Source organism: Rhynchophorus ferrugineus, unplaced genomic scaffold (assembly GCF_030347505.1).
Source record: "Rhynchophorus ferrugineus isolate W39M unplaced genomic scaffold, kcgeb_rfMv2 rfM2, whole genome shotgun sequence".
Taxonomy (NCBI): domain Eukaryota; kingdom Metazoa; phylum Arthropoda; class Insecta; order Coleoptera; family Curculionidae; genus Rhynchophorus; species Rhynchophorus ferrugineus.
In genome coordinates this window covers 45,838,837-45,865,858 of record NW_027472581.1, presented here as the reverse complement: position 1 = coordinate 45,865,858, position 27,022 = coordinate 45,838,837, and the positions used below count along the sequence as shown (strand labels likewise).

At 31.2% G+C, this 27,022-nt stretch overlaps 2 protein-coding genes across 4 annotated transcripts in view; both read right to left on the bottom strand.

The window, feature by feature from the left end:
- The window catches only part of phtm (cytochrome P450 enzyme phantom), a 242,542-nt gene that overhangs the window by 70,016 nt on the left and 145,504 nt on the right, over nt 1-27,022 (bottom strand). The window contains exon 1 of one of the 3 annotated variants that reach the window (XM_076395664.1): nt 605-745. The exons of the other annotated variants lie outside the window; for them this stretch is intronic. The gene's annotated coding sequence lies outside the window, so the exon portion shown is untranslated. Of the gene's footprint in view, nt 1-604; nt 746-27,022 lie in introns of those variants that run through there. 3 annotated transcript variants of the gene reach the window in all.
- LOC143192001 (uncharacterized) lies at nt 10,527-11,991 on the bottom strand. The gene is made up of 2 exons (XM_076397462.1): nt 11,495-11,991; nt 10,527-11,392 (listed from the first exon to the last, which is right to left on the bottom strand). The coding sequence occupies exons 1-2, from the start codon at nt 11,907-11,909 to the stop codon at nt 10,527-10,529; spliced, it is 1,281 nt and encodes a 426-aa protein (XP_076253577.1). The 5' UTR covers nt 11,910-11,991.

Sequence of the window (27,022 nt, the reverse complement as noted above, 5' to 3'; positions counted from 1 at the left end):
CACTTGATAGAAAATTTCTAGATATTTTCAATGGTGCCAATATCTAAAATAGTGTGATGAGAATGGAAACACGTTAAGATGAGTATATATTTAATATAAGATAACTATAGGAAATTTTATTGTAGAGTGTAAAATATTAATGTGCACAGATATGTGTGTAATTGTTCAGAATAAACATGAGCAATTATTAGAATGTGTCAGGAGAGAAAGAATAGTAACTGTTTTGCAGATATGGCAAAGGCATTAAGGAGAATGAAGTGATTAAATCAAGTTTTATCAAGAAATATTACAGGTATTAACAGAACAAACGAATTAGAACTACAGTGATATCAAAATATTTTTACAAGTAAACACTATACCGAACGACACAACAACTAAGCGTAAAAGATAAATATACCCTCTAATGAAAGTAAAATATATTACTTGTATATACAATTGTTAATTATGTGGATTAGGCCTCTAGGGGATACACCAACAAATGCACCTAGAGCTCTAACTCATAGGTGGTTTGGAAATAGTTTAATGTAAATATAATAAAATACAACCCTAACCTACAAACTATATATCATAATATTCTTAAAACGGTATGTTTTATATTACTTACTTTTGTGGACTAGAAGTCTATTAAAACATCGTCTTTTATCACACAAGTTTTTTATAACACTGAAAGGAGAAATCCTGATACACTTAGCATCATGTAGAGATTCGTACTTCATAAATATTTATTTTGAATACTGAACAGATACTTAGCTTTGTAAAGGAAGATAAGTTGAGGTCAATAAACGCCATATTTTGAATTATTAAATATATTTGAAATAAGTTATCTACGACACGTGTAATAATAATAATATGTAATATTTCCACACAGCTTAATCGTAATAAAATAAAATAACAAAATTTTAATCGAACTGCGAAAACAATTACATAATGTACACCAGTTTAATACATAGCAAGACGAGTACTATAAGTTATATAAACAGAAATAATAAGTATATATCCAAAATCAATGTATGTAAAAAATATCTACAGCCAGTTGAAAGTGACAAGGCTATAATCATTAACCTTTAGTTGTACTAGTTAAACCAATTTCTCGATGCTGTTGAAATCATTGAACTCTTAAAGTAGGTGTCCTTAAATTTCATAAAAATTCAGGTAATTCACTCGTCCGTAACTGACCCTTCTCAATTACGTACGACTGTTTTTTTTTATATAAAATAAGATAACTGTCATTTATATGAATCACGATTATATTAATGTCGCCTAGCATGGTGTAAAATTGACGGTTAATATATTCTTATTATTTATTTTTTATTAGTTAAAAGCAGTGATTAAAAAAGTAAATTGTAGTAAATCCAGAAATTAATTCAACCAACATCAATTAAAAAATACATGTGTGAACTTATTCTAAGGTATCTCAGTCAAGTCCTACTCATACTTTTGTATTATTCGCTTCTAAATTTTCTGCTCTTCTTTCTCAGCTCTGAAATTACTGAATTAAAAGCTTAGAAAAAAGTAGTTCGTCCGGATAGCCTTCAGGATAATTGTCACGAGTCAAGCAAGTGGACCTTATAAACGTTTTAATGCAGTGCAATTTAATTATAGACAATGAAATCTTAAGCGCATTATTCCCTAAATAGATAATTGATAGAATTGAAAGGCTATGATTGGATAATTCTGGATGATCAAGAAACTATTTTTGTGATAATTCTCAAAACTGTATTATATTCAACTATAGTAATGCTACAGGGACTGCAATGACCTCCAAGTCTTGGTCCAGTTACTTATATTGTTACTTGCTTGCTGTAATATTCTGGTTGCTTATTTACTATTGTCTCCAACAGTAAGTATTTCAGTATCATCATATGGTATATCACATAATAAAATAAAAGTAAGTAAGGGATTGGCCCCAATACACTTACTATTGTGATAGGCATTAGCTTATTCTATTGTAGAATGGACCTGCTCTTCACTCTAAAGATTCTGACTGAGATGTAAAATCTTATTGTGGGCTACATATAGGGATATAGCTGGCAGACTTTTTTATCTTCCTAGTTATTTTCTCTGTGACGCCTGTCTTGACATCTATGGTTCTATGTCCTTGGTCTATTGTTAAATGATTTTCCATAATGCCAAATTGATTGGCACTGTAATTTGCGGCACTGGAATTTATAATTTGTTTTAATATTTTCAATAGCAGTTTTGCAAATACCTCAGCTACTATTCGTTATTATCTGATACATGTTTTAATCGAAGTCATAGCCCAGTGCTTTCCTGAAACACAAACAGATTGTTCGACCATTTAACAGAACCACTAGATGATTTGTGCCACAATAAAGAACATATATTGGATTTTTCAAAAAGTTTATGGAGAATCATGTAATCACATAAAGTAGAATTAAAATCTCGGCACCATTCTAATATTTCATCTACTATAAGAACGAAATCAATATTCAATTTCCATCATCAATTAATTCTATATTTATTAGCCATTTGAAGTTGTTTTAAAGTTGACTTGTCATTGATATTATCAACAATTTGAAATATTTTTCATACACACATTTTTGTGGGTAGCGTATTCATTAACAATACATCTTTAGATAGCTTCTTAACATACACTACATAACATAGAGCTCAGAGTATTGCGAAATTGGTAAGATCCAAAGCGCATTATTGACCGAAATTAGCTACGTAGACGTTATTATGAGCTTTTTAGAATGCAACAGATTTCTTTCTGGTCTCGCTATGTAGAAACTAAGTTTATAACAGCTAAAAAGACATGACACATTATAAAGAAAGAGAACCGAAAGGTATTAACACTATATGGGGTATTAACTTTTGACATCTTATAGACTGACGGTGAGGTATCTTCTGAAACACCCGAAAGCAGATTTCATTAGTAGGTAATAATCCACTTAGTATTTCTACATAGCTAGCTAAGAAAATGGAAAAGAATCTGCAACATTCAATATTGCTCTGAAATTAAATTTCACTATATTATTGTTACATTTTTTGTTAATTTAATTATTTAACATTACATATTTCACGTATACATAACTTTAAATTTAAATTGACAAATAATTTATAAAAAATATTTAAAGTACATTTATATCTATTTAAAGCAATTTAAAATAAAATAACTGTGTTAATATTACAAATAAAAAAAAACTACAAAACATTTGTAAATATTGAAAAAAAACCGCTTAAATTACACACACCAAAATTTATGCAAAAAGAATCTACAGCCAGTTGAAAGTGACGAGGTTATATCAAAGCGTTAACCTTTAGCTGTACTAGTACACCCAATTTTTCGCTGCGCTTGCTCAAATCGTTGAACTCTAAAGTAGTTGTCCTTAGATTTTCATAAAAATTCAGGTAATTCACCTGCCGGTAACTGACCCTTACCAGTTACGTACGACCATTTTTTGCATCATTAAACCGAGATAAGCATCAGCCGTTTGATTGAATAGCGTTCATATTAATATTGTTTTTTAGGGGCCATTGCGCTATATTAACTGTGTTGTGTTATGAGAATCAATTATTGTTAAAATTATTTTCAAAATAAAAGAGATGATATATAATATGCAGCTTGTATAAAACGAAATGTAAGATACCATCTATAATAAGTAATATTTTAGCAGCTTTAATAAAAATATACCCAAAAAAAGTATAAAATAAATATGGATTGAAAATGGATAAAAAAGTGGATTGAAGGTGCTTAGAGTCGCCCAACCATAAGCTATTACAATTTGAAATAATTTATGCTTTTACAAACACCCTTAATCCATGAATCCTGGCATCAGAGTAAAACCCACCAAAGGCAAACTAATATAGCCCACAGAACTTTTGGCAGAAGCTTGCATTTCAGGGTGTTGAAAAAACGTGTTGCAAAAGCGGATTGCAGTAGCTGAGTTGTTCAACTGTAGACTGTTGTTGTAGTATGACAGTAGACTGAAAATACCTATTCCATATATGAAAACATCATTGAAATTTGCGATAACAGCGATATCCAGAGAAATCAAACCCAAAATAGCGAGCCAATGTATGTTACAAGCGATACTCATAAATAATTTTATTATAATTATAAGTTGTCCAGATGAGTCAAGTGACCACGTACATCCATTTGATAGCTTCTTTAAGAGGAAGGTGTTATATTATGAGACTGATACGGCCCTGGTTGTTCAAAATAAAAATTATATTAAATACGTTTATGTGATAAAAAATTTCAAACATTTGCATTTATCAGCGATAATAAAAGATCCGTTTTTGGTTATCTAGATGAAGCCCAGGGCCCTACTGATGACAGCTCAGTGATAAAAATAACACTAGTAACAGAGAGGCCAAAATAGTATGAAGTTTATTAACATATGCAGGCCTCATCGAGATCCTTCTGGATCCTTTTTGGATCTGAAACCCTTTTGGATTTAACTTTCCACAAACACATTATTATTGGCTATGATATTTATCTTCTCCAATTTGAGTAAAATGGACCTAAATGTCCCCTGTATTGTATTAATTATTAGGAAATACCGTGATTAAACAGATATGCATGATGGAACAACTCGAAGGAAAAATGTTATGACGACGAAAGACATAAAAAATTTGACATTTGTGATAAATATTACTAGGAATCTAATTGCTACAAAATAATCTTAAAGAAATAATAAAGAAAAGAAATTACTGGAGGTGTGTGATATGTTAAATTTAAAAATAATATCTTCTGTCTCCCAAAATCAGCACAAGAAAAACTTCTTAATTTACTCAAAAATGTATAATTACTAATCCACGAAAACCAATATCACTATTACCAACAAGGTCCAAATTACTTGAAACGTAGATTTCTATTGAAAAGGATAAAACTAATCACTGGAGAAAAGCATCTTATTAATATATCTATAACCGATGTTATAGAAAAATAGATAGAAGAAAATAAAATGTGTTCTGAAATAGTTTCAATGTTGTTTCGTATGACGGTCTAAAGCATATGATCCAAATATTTCATCCTAACCAATATTTAAAAAGCTTAAAATATTATATAACTGATCGACACTTCGAAGTCAAACAAGGACATGCCTATTCTTGTTGTTGAGAAAAATACGAGCAGGTGTGCCACAAGCGTAAGGGAACCCGTTCTTTACCTGCTATACACTGATGACTTGTCTACATTCAATGAAAATATGAATCAACCATAAATTTACAAACAGTTATTGCCGAAATACAATGCTGGACAGAAAAATGGCAAAATAAATCAGTGTATATTGATTTCGCCAATAAAAGAATCAAACACAAGCCGGTATATATAACTCAACAAGTAATCCCTTAGCTAAGAACATTTTAAGAAAAAATGTGAAGAACTCTAGCTGAAGAACAAAAAAATATTCTGGTTATTTCGAGATATTCAGCTCAGCCCGCATATAATAGTTTATATAATTACTTTACTTTTACTAACAAGTCTTGAAATCAGTGTAGACTTATGGTGTTCCACTGTGGGGTTGCACCAGTCAAGGCAATAGAAATATTATGGAAAGATTCCAAAATAAGGTACTGCGAGGAGTTGTTCATAATCCATAGTGCATTAGTAATAATAATCTCCATAAGAACCTGAATAAGGTAGAAAATATCGATAACGTTATCAAGAACTATAGCCAAAAAAATTAACATAATCTCCATCAGTACATCAATGTTGAAGATCTCCAGCTCCCAGACAAACAATCATTTAATCTACTTCAGTGAAAAACAATAACATAGATATTAAGCCCAAAGTGTCTATCGTAGAATAAGAAATTTTAAATTTTAAAATCGTAGAAAATTAGGATAAAAACAAATTGCTTATTATTAACAATTAACTAGATTACCACAATATATTTTTTAAGTCACTCAAAAAGTGTACACATTTTTTCACATCAACAAAAATAAAGTCATTTAAGAGCAATAGAAATTATTTGAAACTATGTATGAGCAATAATATCTAATTATAAAAAATAAATGATGACCATTTATTGTTGAAACATCAAATGAAACATAAAAGACCTGAAATTATCAACAATATATATACTGTTAAATCTTGAATACGAATTGTATCTGAGTTAATTTTCTCAGATTTCCTCAAATTGAAAATTCTAGCGCTCTACTTTCGCAACATTCCAAAATCTACATTTTATTTAGTCAAAAATGAAAATGTTTAGAATAAGCTGAAATGTGAGAACCAACCTGCTTGATTAATGAAAGTGATTTAAATTGAACTGCATATGCATTTAGAACAGCTATTTAAAATGGATGCTACATTGTCCGCAAAATAATTAGGATTTACACAAAAATAAATGCTTTTAAAGAATTTACCCTTTGATTGTGCTACATTTCACGGCACCTTAAATATTTAGAAAAATTCAAGTAATTCACTAATCGGTAACTGACCCTCACCAGTTACGTACGACAACGTTTGCATCATTAAATAAAGCAGCAACACTCCATTTGACAAAATATATTAATACTAATGCGTGTTTTGTGACCAACTGGTATTGTAATTTAATATTACTTGCGTCATTATGTTTAAAATATGTTTTATATGTATATAATCTCAGTTACATTGATCAGAAAATGACGTTGGTAAATAATAATTAGCAACACCCAATAGACGTAGCGTATACTGCAGAATAATAAAACACAAGAGCTATACATTTGTCTGAATATAATTTTATATATATTTGAGGATTCTGTATTATAACATTGTGAAATGCAATTAATGCCAAACAAGTGGATTTTGATCAATCATTCGCCAGTATTATACAATTAAAATCATTTAGCTTCCGATTGTACAATAACCATTATTTAAAAATATTTTACCCAAAGGTTTCAATAAATATCAATATTTCATGGTGATCCGTAAATCAACTTTTTCAGCAAACCCAGATGTTAACTATATCAAAATTACTTCTTCATAATATTACATATAAATGTTACAAGCAGCGACACATTTTCAGAATTAAGAAAAAAGAAACACATTATTTACTTTTTAGCAAGAAACATATTTAAATATTAGATGCTTGCATATGTTTTGTACAACCATTGGTGGAAATGCAAGGCGAAAATTAATAAACAACTGCTCTACATCCTAACTTACCTGTTAAATTCCATGATTTTGGCATATAAATATATAAAATATCAAGTTTTTATTAAATATTACTGTGTAATTTAAAGAAAACAGACGTCATTAAAGAAATGCACAAAATTGCATTTTCGACATTTATTACTTTTTAACCGACTTTGAAAAAAGAGGAGGTTCTCTGTTCAACTGTACATATTTCTTTTAATGTATATTCGCCAATTTCTCAGTCAATTTTGAACCATTTCCAAAATTCTTTTTTTTTGTTTGAAAGAGTGCACTTCCGAGGTGGTCCCTTTGGAACCAAGTTAGGATCTGACGGGGGAAAGGAGGAGAAATCGAGGGAAACGCTCAAACGACAAAGGCACGTACAAAGTATTCACATATTTTTTATCTAAAATAATAAGATAGTTGTTTATAATGTTATTGCTGAGCTGATATGACACATAATCGGAAATCGTTCGAAGGTGCCGGGTTCAATTCCCGGAGCGGACAATAATTTTTTTTTCTAGTCTAGTTAGAACATTTGTCAAATCACCTAGGCTAAGTAGCGGACCCCGGGGCTTGGAAGCGCTCTTTATATTCAATAACTCTTTCTTCATCCCTATTTTCTCCCTACATGCTTCACCTTTACTTGGCCTACCCACAGTGATATTAAATAAAATAACTGCGTAATTTATTGAGTAAATATCTAACACTAAAATGAGAAAAACAATTTTTAATAAAAAAAATTGAACCGACTTGAAAAAATAAATAAGAAATTAACTAAAAATTTAAAAAATAATCAAACTTAAAACACAAAAAAAAGAATATTCTAAGTTAAAATATTTTTTACATAATAATCGTTATAATAACTAAATAGAAATAAACCAAAACCTTTCTACTACACCATTTAACCTATCTACGTATTTTATATTCTAATATATACACACAATTTTATATACACACTATATAAACCTATTTATCTATTTATAATATTACTTACAACAGTACTACCAACTTATCACTTTGAAGTCAGTGGAGCCCAAACAATACAAAAATAATAATATAATTAGGTGACATATACAAAAAATTAAATTACCGACAAAACAAATCAGATTTGTTGTTCGGCACCGACTTCAAAGTTAGGATTTGTAGTAGTTAATAGTTAATAATATTGTGAATAGATAAATAGATTTAGGTAGATATAAAAGTGATATGCATATATTTTAATATAAAATACGTGTAGCAGATAGGTGAAATAAGGTTTTTGTTTATTTTATTTAGTTACTAGCTGACCCGACAGACTTCGTCCTGTCAAAAAGATTTGTAATGTGGCAATTTTTGTGCCTACGTATTTTAAAAAATTCTCCTGAACAGAACCATCACCCTGGTGATAGGGCGTTGTGAATAAAAAATAATTAAATAAAACATATATAAGGATTGAAAAGTAAGTAATCGCTTTATTGTTAATCATGTGAATCATAATTATTATTATTATTATCATTATATTGCTTTGTGGTATACGATGTTTTTTGTTTGATTACCTGGCGCATAGATAAACAAATCTGATGGTTTTCCAACACGGGAACAGGCAACATACAATTGACCATGTGAGAAACATGGGTTTTCTAGATTAATACCACAAACACTTAATGATTGCCCCTGGGACTTGTTTATAGTCATAGCAAAAGCAAGCCGTCAACATGTCTATAGGAAATTTGCCATTACCAATGTCAATGAGTTGTTTAGAGAATATGTTTCCAGATTGGTCATTTTGCAACTCGACACGCATATTCTTGCTTAAATGAAGTACTTTAACATGTTTCCACAAATTGGAGGACTTTAGACATGCATTGAGTTCATCAGCTGGCGTTGATCGTGGAATCACTGGCAATGTTTGACGAAAATCTCCTGCTAATAAAATCATTGCACCACCAAATCGGTTATTATTGCTACGTAGATCTTTTAAGGTTCTGTCTAAAGCCTCAAAAGATTTTTTATGTGCCATCGTGCATTCATCCCAAACAATCAATTTACATTGCTGCAAAACCTTTGCCATTGCAGAGTTCTTCGAAACGTTGCAGGTTGGAGTTTCATTGCTTTGCATATTTAATGGCAATTTTAGTGCTGAATGGGCTGTTCGACCACCTTCAAGCAAAGTTGCTGCGATTCCCGACGAAGCGAGTGCAAGTGCAATTTTATTTTGTGAGCGAATTGTTGCTAATATTAATGAAATAAAAAAAGTTTTTCCTGTACCACCAGGTGCATCTAAGAAATAAATCCCTCCAGTTTCATCATTTGTTACTTTCATAAGAGTTTCAAATACATACTTCTGTTGTTCATTTAACAGTGGAAGATTTGTTTGAATTAATTCTTTCAAAGCGTTGAGATCATACAGTCTTTCTCGATGCAACTCTTGGTTAAAAGCGTCATGCATTGGACGATTCGGCGCGGTCAGGCCTAATTGAATTAATAGTTTGTTTGACATTATCAAGCACATGTCCTCAATTGAAATCAATGCTTCATTGTAAATTTCTTCACTGATTTGTATATTTGGATTTCCCATTCTATTCCGTATTTGATACAAAATATCATCACACATATAATCTTTGTACTTCATCCACAAATCAATTGGGTTTGATGGGAAGCATGTAGATATGATTATAGAAAACAATGTTCGTATTTGATGAGCGTGTGATGATATTACAGCATCATTGAGAGTTTGATCCCAATGAGCGTCATTTTCAAGCAATTGCAAACGTTGACAGGCTTCTCTGTAGGATCCACACAATTCACCATCAACAGTTCGTAACTGTTGGAATGATGTTGGGCCACGTACATTGACTAATAGCAGTCGTAAATAAAAACATTCATCATTGCTTGGATGTACTGAATAAATCCGGCCAATCGCATCGGTGGAATATACATCTGTATATCCTGGAACTGGTTTTCCTTGTTTCCGTCGTATAAATCTCCTTGAGGATTGATTCCAGGTATAATATTTTGGCATTTCAGAATATAGCAATGTTTGTGCGAAATCATCGTTTTGGCATGTCTCAAAAAAACTGGTTAATGTAGTAGATGGTGGCTGAGCAGCTCTTTGTACTGCGTTCTGTGCTGTAAAATACACTCTTTGTCCATTTTCTAAATGCACAGCTAAGTGAACAACAGAAGGGTGTCTCTCATGAATAGGAAAAGAAAATATTCGCCAAACTGCTTCATTACTACTGACATAGCGGCCCATTTGGTATTGGGTAACTTCATCATTAGAATTCTCTGCACCAATTCCAATCACAGCCATATCACTCCCTTTGGTTACATATTTGCAAATGTATTTAATCGATTTCACTGAATGGCAAGATTCAACGTTGATGTGTGCTTTGAATGTCTTTGATAAAATGGGTGAATATGGAACAATCCAACGATTATCTATTTCAATATCTTGTTAATTTAATTTGACAATTGTTGATTTTCCATTGTCTGCTGTCGATCTGCGACGATACAATGGATAACCGTCATTACCAGTAATTGTTTCCGATATTAATGTCCGTGGATATCGTTTTGAACATTTACCATCCATCATACACGGTGAATTTTGATTAAGAGTTCCACAGGGACCATGTATCATGTTTTTGATAACTACCTCATGCAATCCAGGATCTACTTGTACATTAGGGATTTCAGCTGATATCACTGCATCAACTTCATTTGGCCTTATCTTTTCAACCAACCAAATCAAAATGTGTGCATGTGGCAATCCTCGTTTCTGCCACTCCACAGAATACATCCAGCAGCGTGTCTCACCAAACACATTATGTTTTACGATGAAATTCATTAAAGATTTCAACTTTTGTCTAAAGACTCTGGCTGTAATATCATGACGATCAATGGATGATTTCCCAGGTAATAACTCCTGCTTAATTTCTATCCATTGCGGATTGCATGTAAATGTGATGAACAAATCTGCTGTACCATAATGACGAACATACGACATGGCATCTTGAGCATATTCGTGCATATGCCGAGGGCTTCCGATGTATGTTGCTGGAAGAATAGTCATCCGACCGACATTCTGTGCATTTCCATCAGTATTAATCGCATCTCGAAGGTGAATATACTCTTCAGATCGGAGTTTGGTTTGATTCAACCTGATGAATGTTAATCTCTCCGTTTCAATTTTAACATACATGTCATCAACATATTTGTGATATAATCGCCGACATTTCAATATGTGATTATCTGCATTTTCCCGAATCATTAGGCGGTATGAATAATAGTTCATTGAACTGACTTTTTTGTTGGTTTCAGAACCTGTAAACAGATTTTGTTTTAATAACATTCAAATATAAAATTAAAATACATAATATAGTGACTGAAATATTATCGCCATAGCTAAACTAATATTTTAGTTACCTGTAATGGGATTTATCATTTTTATTGATAAATCGTAGCCATCTTCACCTTGCCAAAATATAATGGGATATTGCAGTGCATCATATGAGCGGTGTGTTTCCTTTATAGGTTGTAATTGAAAATTCCGACGATGTAAAACAATATCACGGGATTCCAAGTTTTCTCCAACTACAACGATAGCAACTTCATCAATAGTTGGTGCATTAAAACGTCTTGTATGTTGACCTGCAGGTGTTTTATCAGCTCTGATTACAATTTTGTGATTATCGGATGGCATCAGATCCAGGGCAGTTTTAAACAATATAATCAATTGATTGTGTTGATGAAATAAAGTTTGTAATTGTTCTACAATAGACCTTTTTACTAAATTGTTATGTGCACAACGCAGATCAATTTCTTGTGGTGAATTGCCCATAAAATAAATTTGCAGGAATTTGTTGTCGCTATCTGACACTGGTAACAGTGAATCTGCTCTGTGATATATTTGCCCTTGTATCTGTAAATAAAAAAAATATTATGGTGTGGTATAAATTAATGGATTGTCAATGATCAAACTTAAATAATATTTGATCTTAAAAAGTATATATTTAGTTTTAACTAATATCTATCAAATATAAAATATAATAAAAGTGTCACTGAAACTGAATCACCATATAATATGATGACTAAGTGATATATTTCGTAATGATTAAGAAATTGAAGATTAGTAACACATCTTAACTTTGGTGACAGAAAATTTTGTTCGCTAAAATAATTATGAGTAACTGCTATAATACATACCTTGAAAGTTGGCATAAAATTTTCCCGAACTGCATTTGTTGCCCCAAATGAAGTCATTTGAAAGCAATTGTTATATTGTTGAATATGTGTCAAAAAGTGTATAGAATCTGTTCCTATTCCTGAAACCAATGAGTACAATGGTTCTGGTGGTGGATCCAATTGTATCAATTTCACTTTACCATTTGCGCAACACAATCCATTGGCTTCGTTTTTGTATTTTAATGCCTTACAGTGTGAGCAAACCAAGTTCATAGAACCAATAACAACACATTGGTAGTTACTGTAGTCAATTGACACATCGTAACTGAAAGCAGCTGGATTCAAACTTGCGCGATTATTAGTTGAATGTCGCGCTCGCGCTTCACGCGTTTGTGATATCCGAATTCTTTCACGTTCATTTCCGTCGTCACGTTCTTGTGCAGTACGATTAGATCGGTAATTAGCTTGGTTTATAGCATTTCTGGTTCTTCTACCTAAATTGCTTCGTCTTATAGGAGGCATATCAAATATAAATTATTTTTTCACTAATCACGAACTAAACGAACACTAACTAACTAAACACTCTGCACAAAACACGATATACGAATTTGTTTCGTGTATCACTTGACAATTCATCTGTCATCTGTCAAAAGTCATCTGTAACAGACAACTTTTTTTTTTAAATTTGATATGACTTGAACTCAAATCCTTTTAAGCCGTACGAATTGTTTTATTTATTTAAAATTTGAATTAAATTTTAAACAAATAAAAAATTTTAAATAAATAAAACAATTCGTACGGATTAAAAGGATTTGAGTTCAAGTCATATCAAATTTAAAAAAAAAAAGTTGTCTGTTACAGATGACTTTTGACAGATGACAGATGAATTGTCAACTGATACACGAAACAAATTCAAACAAAAAGGGCTATTTTTAGGGTTTTTCCAGCAATAATTCTAATTTTTCTCGCCGTAAAAACCATCCCTGAACTTCAACGAACATTTTAAAAAAAGATTTGGCCAAATTGGTCCAGGCGTTGTTGAGTTATGCGCTTAGGAACATATTTTGCGATTCATTTTTATATATAAGATTACAACGATCATTAGGTACATATTTTAATTTATAATGTCTTTTTTTTGAGTTACAAATCTAAGTTTTATTATTTTTTTACTTTTTAGCGAATTCCTTATTATTATTTTTTTTTGAAGTCGGATCATTTTTTGTTAAAAGTACTTTTATTGTTTAATTTGAAAAAATCTACTAATAAAACACTTTGTCACACACAGGTCACACATTGCATAAGCGACACTGCTTCCGTGGGAATTATCAAACATAACAAGTCTTGTAAGTTATATTTGAGTGCGTAAAACACACGCACTCTGTTCTGCACAGTTTCAGCTGTTGAAACAGTTTAGCTGTTGAAACGTTTAACAAAAGACAATATCCCAGAAAGTAGTGCACGCACAAAATATGGTAAAACATTATCGCCGAAAAGGACTTGTAGGTGAAACCCAAAGTTAAATGACAGAAACTGGCGAAAATTAAAAAGATTCAAGGGAACAAAGATTCAACACTCACTTGAGTAACACTAATGACAGAAACGTAAATGCGGGAGCTCCACAAAGTTAAAATTCATGGAAAAACTGCGATTGCTAAACCCTGTATAACGGAAACCAACTCCAAGCTACAAAAGGAGTGGTACAAAGATTATAAAGCCTAAACACTTGATCATTGGAAGAATGTGGTTTTGTCCGATGAATCATTGTTTATATTGTCTCCTACAAACGATTGAATTTATGAATCGGTGACTCCGAAAGAAGTTCCGTTATCATTTGAGCTGCATTATAGCTGTCTCAAATGATGATTCAGCTGTCTCTCTTATTTGCATCTCGACATCCTCAATAATGAAGTTGTAAGCGATTGCTATCTTGGATTGAGGACAGAATATCTTTTAACATCTTCAAGTTTTAGAGCAGAGAGTGAGGAATAGCTTTCTATCTCTGACATCATTAAAGCAATTGACGGATGCCTTGGTACAAGAATGGGACAAAATTCCTTAGGATTTAGGAAACTATTCTCACACTGTTCCATACCAGATGGCAGCTCAACAGTTTTATAATAAATAAATGAATAGTTATTATTATAGTAAATAAATAATTAGCCGATATTTTTTCAAAATAATAATATATATATTTCTTAAACATTATAAAAACCTTTTTATTAATTTTAATAAACCTTTAAAATTGATATTTAATCTTGAAGATTTAGTGCATTTCGGTACTTAATTTGAAAGCTTTATTTAATATTTCACTACTTTTTAGAATAATTAGAGAATATCGATATTTTTTTGGTCAATATATAAATATATTCAATTTTTTCTTAAAAATATTGATATTTCTCATAGTTTCTGTAAAAAAATATTAATATTTTTTCTACGATGTATCAATATTTTTTAAAATTTACTCGTAATTTATAAAAATATTTTTCTTTTTAAATCTATATATATATATATATATATATATATATATATATATATATATATATATATATATATATTAATTTGAAAGCTTTATTTAATATTTCACTACTTTTTGGAATAATTAGAGAATATCGATATTTTTTTGGTCAATATATAAATATATTCAATTTTTTCTTAAAATATTGATATTTCTCATAGTTTCTGTAAAAAAATATTAATATTTTTTCTACGATGTATCAATATTTTTTAAAATTTACTCGTAATTTATAAAAATATTTTTCTTTTTAAATCTATATATATATATATATATATATATATATATATATATTTGAAGATCGAAGACATTAAGTTAAAAGAAACAGTAAATATCCATAAATAATTGAATCATTTTTGTTATATTGACAAATATCTCATTTTTTACTGTATAACGTATGTATATCAAGTCGTCACATCTATATCGTCCAAATCACACAAGTTATCAATTAACCACAAATATATTATTATTCAAAAATTTTCCGCAAATCCTTAATAAAATACGAAATAGTATTACTATAATCGATTCTTAATTAAATATTAGGAACCGGTTATTATAAATGAAATCGAAATTGAGATAAGTTTCGTGATGGTCCGAGCGATGCTATTATCAAAACACCCAAAGAAATAAATAAAAATATGAGATCACGCAACGTCTGGACCCGCGCCAAACTAGTAGTCGTCGATTCGGTCGACGGTATAACTTTATCCAAATGGCAACGAACTTAGATGATGGGGACTGACCGCAAAAATTGATTTTAATTCATTTACCTCGGCAAGTAACCTTTAAAAGAAAAAAATGAAATGTCTACCGCGACCTTTCATTTGAACTCAAACCGAATACCATCAAACGAGTTCTTTCACAAATAAGGCTTTTTCTGCAGACAGAATGGGGTGGATTGAACTTGCGAGATTTATATGTGGAAGCGCTTATACGGTCGTCGGACTGATGAGATCAGTAGTTTTTTATAGATTGATGATACGCTATGATTGATTATTATTGAACTGATGTTTGAATGTGTTCATGATTGGATAGAATAAAATATAATAATAATGACAAATAATCAATCTCAATTGATATTTTGTGTTCATTTAAAAGTATAACTTTATCATTATATATTATTACATAGAGATAACTTCTTTATAATATTCCAATTTTGAAGGACTCTTATAACCCTGGATAGAATTGAAAAGATACGACAGAACATGCTTGGCATTTCTAAAAAAAACATTTTTGAAAACGTCGCTAACAGGTTAACAATAGAGCTAGGATAAACTTAAATTCCACATGGTCAATGAAATTTTTTATTAGTGAAACACAATATTCTTATTTTGAAGGACTATTCATTTTGAACGAACAGAACATGCTTGAAATTCGAATTTGAATGGTGGAATAAATAAGGAAAGAACGATGCAATTTTATTTAAAAATGTAGATAAAGATAATAATTTATTTAAAAATGTAGATTTTTTATATTGTCTTTCATTATTGTCTTTCAATATATATTTTAGGTAAAAAAATATGTCTAAAACATAAAAATTATATGAATACATAAATTACATAATGAAAATATGTAGATAAAGAGAGACTAACTATTTAATTTACCTGGTTAGAACAAATGGAATAAATAGAAGAAATTATAAATTATTAACGGTAATTTGGTAAACATTTTAAACCGTTGATAAATATTAAGGTGTTTAACGATGAATGCAATAAAATATGAAACTATATGATGAGTTTATTATTTAAACTTTTTATGAATTATTTTAATTATTGAATTGATATGCAAATATGTGTACTTCATTTAATATTCCATGTTTATGATTATAACATAAAAGTAAATAAAAATCAATAAAAATATTTATATGTGATGCTCTTCTGAGTTGTTTCAAGTTGTTGCAGTTCTGAAAATAATGATACTCATGATACTTTTGTTATAACGTTCAGTGATGTACTAATTTAAACTGATTAATACTTTGTTGAATATTAAAATTTAGTGGAAAATAAATTTAGTTAAGTGCCCTTTAAAGAAATTTAGGGAGTGTTAGTTCTTGAAATAGTTTGCATGTATATATCCATGTAATGTATAAAATATATTTCTGATCTTATCAAGATAAATCGCTTAAATATATCTAGATTCAACATTCTGGTATTATTATAAATATTTAGAATAAACAGCAAATTAATTGTATCATACACCTAAATGCATTAAAACGGTCCCACGCACTAATAATAGGACGGTATATTCTAGGTGCACAAGCTAATAGAATTGGAATGCTACATAACCAGGTACGATATACTATCAGTATTACAATTGGAAAAATAATAGACGGGGTCTCATACTGGCTAAAAAGTATCCAATGATAGATGAAATCCAGATGAACCAGATTGGATGAAATATGTGAGGAGAGTATTATTGACATTTATAAATGCCTCATAATTTGTATTATTTATAAACAACTTTTGAAATTTACAAATCATGTGAACGATAGCAAATCTACTGAAAATGTAATACATGTGTTAAAACATATTTTCATCATAAAGCAGATTCTGAAATTATCTATCTGCTCGGCTATACGCTGACAACATTTATAGAGGGTTGCTTATCATCTATACACCATCCAAGCGTAAATACTGTTGGAAATATTGTTCTTTTAATAAGTATGCCTAATCTGCTCTGCCTTTTGCCTAACACGATGTTTCCAATTTAACCTACTATCAAGATGTATGTCGAGGTATTTAGCCGATTCAGCTTAATCTAATTAAGTGATATAATATCCGGTCCTACTACGATAATTTTCCTTGTCGGATTTACGACCATGCCCCAGCAGGATTCGAACTCGCGGCTATAGCAAATTTATGGAGGCCGTCTTGCCGCATGAAAAGAACATGAAAAGTTCATTTTTAAATTATATACGCACGGGATATAGAATATTATTAGATTTTTCGAAGTAACCTGAGAACATCGGTAAAACGAAACTAATATAACCAATGCACCTTCTGCACCGCAGATAAAACAAGTCAAACCCAAAAACCTAAACAAGAATACGCAACAAACGAACAAAGTACGTAACCCAGACAACACGAAGCAAGAACCTTACTCACAACATAGATAAACACGTAAATATCTACAAATGAAACCGTCTCTCATCTTTGAACCCATAACAATACCCTATCAACACGTGCTCGTCCGATCATTCTTTCAACACGAGCGACCACTATCGGCAAAAATATCCCGCGCTATAAAAATTCAATAGCGAAAGAATACGCTAATTTCTGGGATATAAATAAATGTAACATATTTTTAACCTTGTCCTCATTGTTCGTCGGCTCTATCTCGAAAATTATAAGCTCGTTAAACGAGCGAACGAACGAACTTACACTTCTTGGAATTCAATTAAAATGACCGATAAAATGTGCGAAATCACCGAAAGAATGGGGAATGAAACTCGTTTTAAAATGCGTACCGCGCCATGGAAAAAATTGAGTGCCTTGAATGAATGAACGGATATAAATAGACAATAAGCGTAATTAGCTGGTGAAAAAGAAGTCATGGGAATAATATATCTTTATTAATAGTGTTATTATTATTTGTTTCGTTGTTCATCATTCTAATGAAATATGAGTCGCCAACGATAATAGAAATTCGGTTGAGGTCGAAAACGAACGAAGTATGACGTTTTTGTAGTATTCTTCATGTTTATTATGTGTCTGATTAATAAAATATATCTCAATATATTGTTACTAATTAGCTACCCTAAAAAGGTTCCTAGAATTGTTGATATTTCACCAAATTTATTGAAAGGGCTGCCATGAAAAGCAACAATCATGTTGACATATATATTCAATGCCTGTTTGAGAATGAACCATTTTCCTTAATGTTGCTCGGATAATTATGCTTAAAAAACCTGAGAAACCGTCACAAAAAGCTGGATCTTATAGACCTATTTCGCTGCGACCTGCGATATCAAAATTATTTGAGAAACTGCTATTAAAACGTATTAAACCACTTATATAAATACCAGATTTCAAGTATCGATTTAGAAATCACCAACCGACTAAACGCACGGCGGTTGTTGAAAAGGCATTTGAAAAAAAAAATATTGCCCTGCAATATTCCTGGACATCGCACAAGCGTTTGACCGAGTATGGTATCCATAAAATGAGCAAATTGCTACCGCGGTATTGCTGTCGGCTGCTGTAATCAAATCTTTTAGAAAGAAAATTTAGCTTTCTAACGCTTAAAACTAACTCCTAACTAACATCTGCTCTATACTGCTGATATCTCAACAACAAAATAAACAGCACTTGGAACATTTGCCGAAGATACAGTTATCATGGCGAAAGATGTATCTCTGTCTAAGGCTGTATGAATAGTACTAGTAGCGGTCAAAATGATCTAGAAATGGAATAGAGACTGGAAAATACAGCATAATAGCTCCAAATACGTCCATATTAATTTTGCGTTGCGGCAAAATGACACAAACCTAAATATATCACTTGGTGGATGCCCTATTCCTCAACCGGAATCAGCTAAATACCTCGGAATATACCTCGATGGTAGATTGAATTGAAAACATCATGTTAGACAAAAAGCAGAGTAGATTAGACTCTAAGTCAAACAACTGGTTAGTCGAAAAATACTCTCAACTTGACCTAAAATCAAATAGATTAGTTTATCAAGCAATCATAAAACCAATTTGGACCTATGGTGTGTAAATATGGGGTTGCACTAACACACTAAAGCAACTAATAATCCAACGCAACTAAAACAAAGTTCTACAACATTGTTGACAAAATAAAACAGTGTCTTATAAAATTGATAACATTTTGAACTATTTCTAAAACAATTATAGCCAATAAAGTAATTGAACGGGGTTTAATCGGGTATTTATGAGCATGGTATATTAGGATAACTTCTATTTTTTTTATCCGCTGCCAGTGTCCAGTTATTAAATTAATACAATCTTTCAAAAACCACCAAAATTTTAAGAACTTCGTTCAAATACTTTAGTGATACAATCAAACGTAGCTGATCAAAGTTGAACAATTCAGCTTGGCTCATGTAATAAGATGTAAGGAACAAAGAACCAAAACCTGAAGGTGATCGATGAGATTTTGTCGAAACGCGTTCAAGATATTAAAGGTTCTTCTAGGAAGCAAACGCGAATGAAATCCCGGAACACTAATGGAACATCAACAACATACAACTGCCTATACATGCGATATGACATGATGTGAATAAAACTATTTAAAGACTTATAGTTACTTTAGAGAAAATAGTTTTGCTATAGTATATAATTGATACAATTTTAATACTTTTTCTAAAAATATACACTATATCTAATAATATGTTAATATACAATTCAATAAAACATTAAAATAAATGTTTAATTTATTCTTGCACCTAATAAGCTGTTATATAATACATTTTCCTTTGGATTATTGAAGCAAACTATAATTTAGTTGAGTAAATATGATATAATGAATAATACTATTTTTTAGAATATCATTTAGTCTAACACACGCCAATTAATGTAATATTCGAATAAAAAATTATGTAAAACTAATGTTATATCTATTTTAAGCATTTGAAGTTAATCCTACAGCTTAACATAAGCTCCTAACTATGAACTTAAACGATATGAACAATGAACATGTAGCAATTTGTAAAACCTGCCGATTGATCAGTGACCAACGTTAAGATTTTCTCATAAAACCATAACGACATTATCAAATTCTCAGTACTTACATGAATGTATATATATATATATATATATATATATATATATATATATATATATATATATATATATATATATATATATATATATATATATATATATATATATATAGGTTATTTGACAGATTTAAAAAAAAATGGTTTTTGTAACATACTATTTTCACCAAAAGGAAAAATAACTACGTTTTCTATAATTTTAGTCTACGTCTTTCTCGGAGCTGCTTGCTCTATTTTCCATCCAGAAGGTCGATTTCATAATGCAGTCAATTTCGCGGCCGAGTAACTTCACTTTTAATGCGTTTCCAAAGATAGCAGTCAATTAACAAGTCCGGCTTGACACACAGATGGCGCTACTAGAATTAAATGTTTTTATGTTTTTTAGTTACATTCTCAAAAGATGCATGTATAAAATTGACAGCTGTCGGATCATTAGTTTGTGAATTATAGCATTTTGAGTCAAGCAACTTTTGTTATTGTGAAAAAAAATGAATAAAAAGGAATTTCGCGTGTTGATATAATATTGCTTTTTGAAGGGGAAAAAATACAGTTGGAGCAAAAACTTGGCTTGATGCCGAGTTTCCGGATACTGCCACAGGAAAATCAACCATCAAAGGTTGGTATGTTAAGTTTACACGTGGTGAAATGAGCACCGAAGACGGTGAACGCAGTGGACGCCAAAAGAAGTTGTTACTGACGAAAACATTTAAAAACTTTACAAAATGATTTTGAATGACTGTAAATTTAAATTGAATGAAATAGCAGACGCTCTAAAGATATCAACTGAACGAGCACATCATATCATTCACGAATATTTGGGTATGAGAAAGCTCTGTGCAAAGTGAGTGCCGCGCAAGCTCACTTTTGACCAAAAACAACGACGAGTTGATAATTATGAGCAATGTTTGAAGATGATCAAGCGTAATAAACCCAAGTTTTTGCGTCGATATGTAACTATCGATGAAACATAGCTCCATCATTTCACTCCGAAGTCCAATCGGCAGTTATCCGAGTGCACTGCACACGTTGAACCCGCTCCAAAGCGTGGGAAAACCCCTCAGTAGGCTGGCAAGGTTATGGCGTCTGTATTTTGGGATGCGCATGGTATAATTTTCATTCACTAGGATGAAATCGCCGAAAAACGGCCACAAGTATTTTTGCCAAAAAAATGTATTTTGTGTGTGGTAGGCCTGTTCAATTGACCTGTTAAACATATAGAATTTGTCTTAAGCATGGCATTTGAATGATGTCAAACTTATAGATGTCACAGTGCAGCCAGCGGCGGCGCGTGGTTCGATACTTTGGGGGTGCACATCGTTAGGTAAAAAAAAACTTCCCGTCATTTTATCAAAATTCCCGATTCAATACAGATTATTCCGCGAGCTACAAGTGTCCTGATTTCATCTGCACACATGCCAGCATAAATAATCGGCTGCTCCGATTAAAACGGGGTGCTGACGGCGGAGGATTGACCAATCAGATCTAATATTTCCATGTGTAGTGAACGAAGATTCCCGCAACCAGCGCAGAGCAAAGCAAACATCTGGATTTCTCATGTTACGTATAATAAGCGTCTTGTGATTTGAGGACATGGAGTTTTGTTCTTGAAATAATTGATAGGTTTAAGCTTTCCGCTTACCGTCAGATAAGAAATTCGTCAAAGTTTTTGTATATTAATTTTAAATCTATTATGAATGTTATTTTTTACATAAAAAGAATTATTAAATTAATGACAGGAAATAATTTAATTAATTTTCTTTTCAAGAGGAGGATTAAATTTGTGGGTCCACGTGCATCTGTGCACTTATTAAGGAACCTCCGCTGATTACAACAGTGTTTAAGTGTCGGAACCATAAAATAAGGTTTAACTTACCAATACTTCGAAAAAGGGAGATTTTAGTCTTATATTTAACCGACTTGAAAAAGGAACAGGTTCCATGTTCCGTTGTATATTTTTGTACAATGTTATTTTAATTACTACCAACCGATCACTTTGAAGTTTGAAGTGCCGATCCCAAATAATACAAAATTAATAATATAATTTTGTGACATATACAAAAAATTAAATTATCTACAAATAACATCTAAATTAATATAACAGTTTGGGTTCTTAAAATTAAATTACGAACAAAACAAATCTGATTTGTGGCTCGGCGCCGGCTTCACAGTGATCAGTTAGTAGTAGTTAAAATAATATTGTAAATAGATAAATAGATTTAGGAAGGTATTAAGCTAAATTGTGTGTATATAGTAGAATATACGTGTAGTAGATAGGTTAAAATAAAAATAAGGGTGATAATCTCTTAGTTTATTTTTATTTATTTATTACAGCGATTATTATGTTCATATTGTTTTTTTTCTGTTAAAAATCTTTAAAAAGTTTGATTATGTTTTAATTTTTAGTGAGTTCCTTTTTTTTAAGTAGGTTCAATTTTTTTTGTCTCGTCCATATGCACCATCTTAGAGAAGCAAATTTCCAAGTCTTCGATATTTATTTTTCAAAATGTATCGAAAGTAGTAAATGAGAATATTGAATTTTTAGTTGCTAAGTGAAATGGCGATATTAAAAACCAAAGATTGTTTGAAGACATTATCGAACTTCTAGTTTGGAATATCTCCCCCCGGACATCAAATGAATTTTGCGTGATTCGATACCAACTATTGTGTTCGCCTATATATCGATATATCGATATTTTTTAAATATCTACCATTCGATCATTTTCAGTCCTCGTTTTCTAACTAACGCCAATTTTTGTTCCAATCCAATTCCAAGTTCCGGGTTCTAATTTAACCCCAAATATTACATTTTCGGAACTATACATTAATTTGTTCATATCCGTTTCTGGAAATGTTCCTTTTATTCCCGAAAATATATTGAAACACTTAATATAAATGGCCTAAACAAAAATAAAATAAATATATCTAACCAACAAATTAAATAAAACGATAAACGAATAAAATAATCTCGTTTTTCCTTATTGGTCGAAATTGATATACAAAATTAATTTCTTTGTAACAAATATTTGCACAGAATTCGAATATGTTCATAAAAAATATAGTGAAAATGTAAACAAATAGATTCACCAATTTAAATTATTAATCACATTTTATACAACGCGATTAACATAAATAGAATCGCTTAAAATTTTATTAGTAAATGGGTTAAGTTCATTGAATTATTTACAATGACAAAGAAATACGAAAAGATTAACCGATGGAAACTAACCCATCACAATAATTCCGATAAATTAAACATTGATCGCATCGTTTACTTTCAATGCCGAAGGCGTAGAACGCACGCGGCGCAGATACCGACGTACGTCGCGACGCCGACGCCCTTGACACGGGTCACCCTTGACACTGGCTCGGCCCGGCCAAAGACGAGGCCTTGTCGCGCGTAACCCAATTCGTTGGGGGGCGAAGTGGGTCGCCGACCCAGATTCCGCGCTCAGAAAAGCACTTTCTTGCGACCGCAACACGGCTCGGTACACTGACCCCCTGATTTCACTGCCACCGTGTGCCATCCTCGTCGTCGTGATGCCGACCTTTCTCCGAGGGCCATTGATCTCCACGGTACGAGTACGGCTCTGATTTCATCAACGGCGTGTTTCATGTTCGTTCTATTGTCATCATCAACGCTGAAACTACGTCGCTGTTAGGTTAGATTTATTGCCGCTTCTTCTACACGCACCGTGTCATTGATGTCAGCATTATTAAACAATCCGCTTTGTGAAAACAATTGAACAATAGAAAATGATGCTACTACAAGAAAAAAATTACTAAAATATACTTTATGACCTCAATAATATATTTCATAAAAGTGTTTTTAGTATATAATAAATATTTAAAAAGTATTTATTTAAATTTCCTTGTCATAAAAACACGCCAAGCAAATTGAATAAGTTAAATTATATTACGATAACAGCTGTGGTTCACTTAAGATCCGAGCTGGTGTTCACCAAAATATTTTGGCCATATTTTGCTTTGCAAAAATGGTTTTGATCTATAAATTATAGGACAAGACGATGAAATCCTTAAAAATTTATCTAATATAAACATCGGCGATAAAGCAGTATGACAAAGAAAATTAACGTGCAAGACATATTACGACTGTATTTCATTTAAGAAACGAATCAATGTTCAACAAGAAAGTATCTTTTCACTGCGTTTCCTTGATGCTACAAAACTTCGTAACTAGTCTAATGTTCGTTGTTATTGGGGCCCCAGCATTTTTCACGATATGATTCTCAGTATAAGGCTACATGGCCCGAAAAGTAATGAAGCAAAAACCAATACTTTGACAATAAAACCAAAATATAGTAAAATTGTAAATATCTCTTATAAATCAAAATGGGAGCTAGTTAGAACAGTTGCAGGAGTTCGAGTACATAGGATCAGTAATACGGTAGAAAAAGTGGCATATAAACTTGAAATAGTGAGTTGAATCAACCAAGTTTTAAGAAGCGTTCGATTCTCAGAGGAAGTGGCGGTGAAAGAGGAGGATATTGTGTTATTCTGTATAGCTCTGAGATGTGAACACTGTTACGGGTACGGTATCTTTAAGCTCAAAATCCTTCATAGGCGACGCTCAAGGTAAATTATGCGTGTTTCTAAACGAGATTATTTTAAAAATCAAGTTATCCGATTAAGTGTCACATCTTAATTATGCTTATGAAAGCGCAGTTAAAGAATAAAACCAGAGATGCTGATTACAACAATTTAAACACTTTATGTAAGAAAAAATGTAAAAGAAAATGTAACAACAGTATAAAGAGTATATAAAAATATATAGACCTGCGAAACCAACTACATATTGTAGCGAGAAAGATTTGAAAAAGCATGTTGTTTGAAAAGTAAAAACTCTCGCCGAGCGCCAGCTATGAATTGATGATGATGATGACGATAAACAGCTGTAGCACATTCCCAATAGTAACCCAATAATGGCAACTAATACTCCTCCAAAAAGTAGTGTATTTTACCAAATCAATATAAGAACTCTGACTCTGGGCCTGACTTTGGTAAGTTAAACAAGAAATTTACTCAACAACAAAAACTTTTGGAGGACAATTCCTTACCTACTCTATATATGTGATATACAATAAATGGTAAATATATACATTAATATAGTGTTATTTCAGATAATTGTGCAGCAAGAAACAGTCAACCAGAAAACTGCAGCACTCACTTGAACTTATATTGTAAATTAATATAATTAAGTGCATTTAAAGTGGAGAACAAAATCCAGTGTTTATTTAATTCATATTGAAACTCGCCATATATTACACTAATAACTATAAAGAAAAGTTATTTAGGATGAATATTGATATAAAATTATGTTTGAATGTCATATCTAAATAATTTTAAACTAGGATACAGGTTTAAAAGAACTAAACAATAATAATTAATATAGGTTTTATTAAGGTTACTATAGGTTTTGTTTTTTTTTTAATTTATAAGCTGTTATGTATTAAAAATTTTTTTGAAATGAAAAATTTTTTTGATGTGAAAGAATTATTTTAATTGGTATATTGACTCTTAGTACGCCGGCCAATTGCAATGTAATAGTTTAATTTTTTTCCCTAAAGTCATCCGGTATTACCCCGCTTGGTTACTTATTTGACTTGCATACTTATTCCTTAACAAATTTAACTATTTTCTATGGACAAACAGACTTTCACAATTACCAACCTAAATGTATGTCAATCCCGGTATTGTCCTTTGTCCAGAGACTTTCTATAATTTTTCTGGGAGTATTTAATTTCCAAATACTTCCTATTTTGTAGCTCACTAAATCGGTTGTTTAAAAACGGATAGGCTCTGAATTCGGTCAAGTTGCATCGGAACAAATGGCGTTTAAAAATTAGACGGGTCTTGTAAGCATGTATAATATTTGTTTTTATTTCAACAATCAACTTAAATATATTTTTATATTAATTGCATTCAATATATCAACTGTTATAGAAGTATATTATGGTAGTTAAAATCTGTTTCAACTTAGAATTTCTCGTTTCAAACAATACTATACAATTTATAAATCACTATTCTTAGTTTTTCATCGATGGAACATTTTCGCGGAAATTTTCAAAGGTCTTACTCCTTTTATCCTCGTTCAAATCTGCAAATTTTTTAATCTCTAAATAGATTTAAATCTAACAAACAATTACAGAATATGAAATACAAAAACAATTACGGATATATTTGATCAAAATTGTAAAAAACTGCCCTCAAAAGAGCAATGCAGATAAACATTTACATATTTTTTAAAAACCAAACAATTATAAAATATATAACTATAGCACACGTTTAGACTCATTTTCATTAGAATGTATGCTGCATTAGCGGCGCTAAAAATACAACCAGATGTGCAGCGTTCTTACGTAATTCAAAAAAACAGAAAAGAAAAAAGAAAACAATCGAGTTTTATTTTCACCTCTAATTATGTTCGCTAATTGCAGTATCGGAAAGTGACATGAGCACGTGCTTCTTGCTCTCTTTTGCTCATCGGTGAAAAAAGCCAA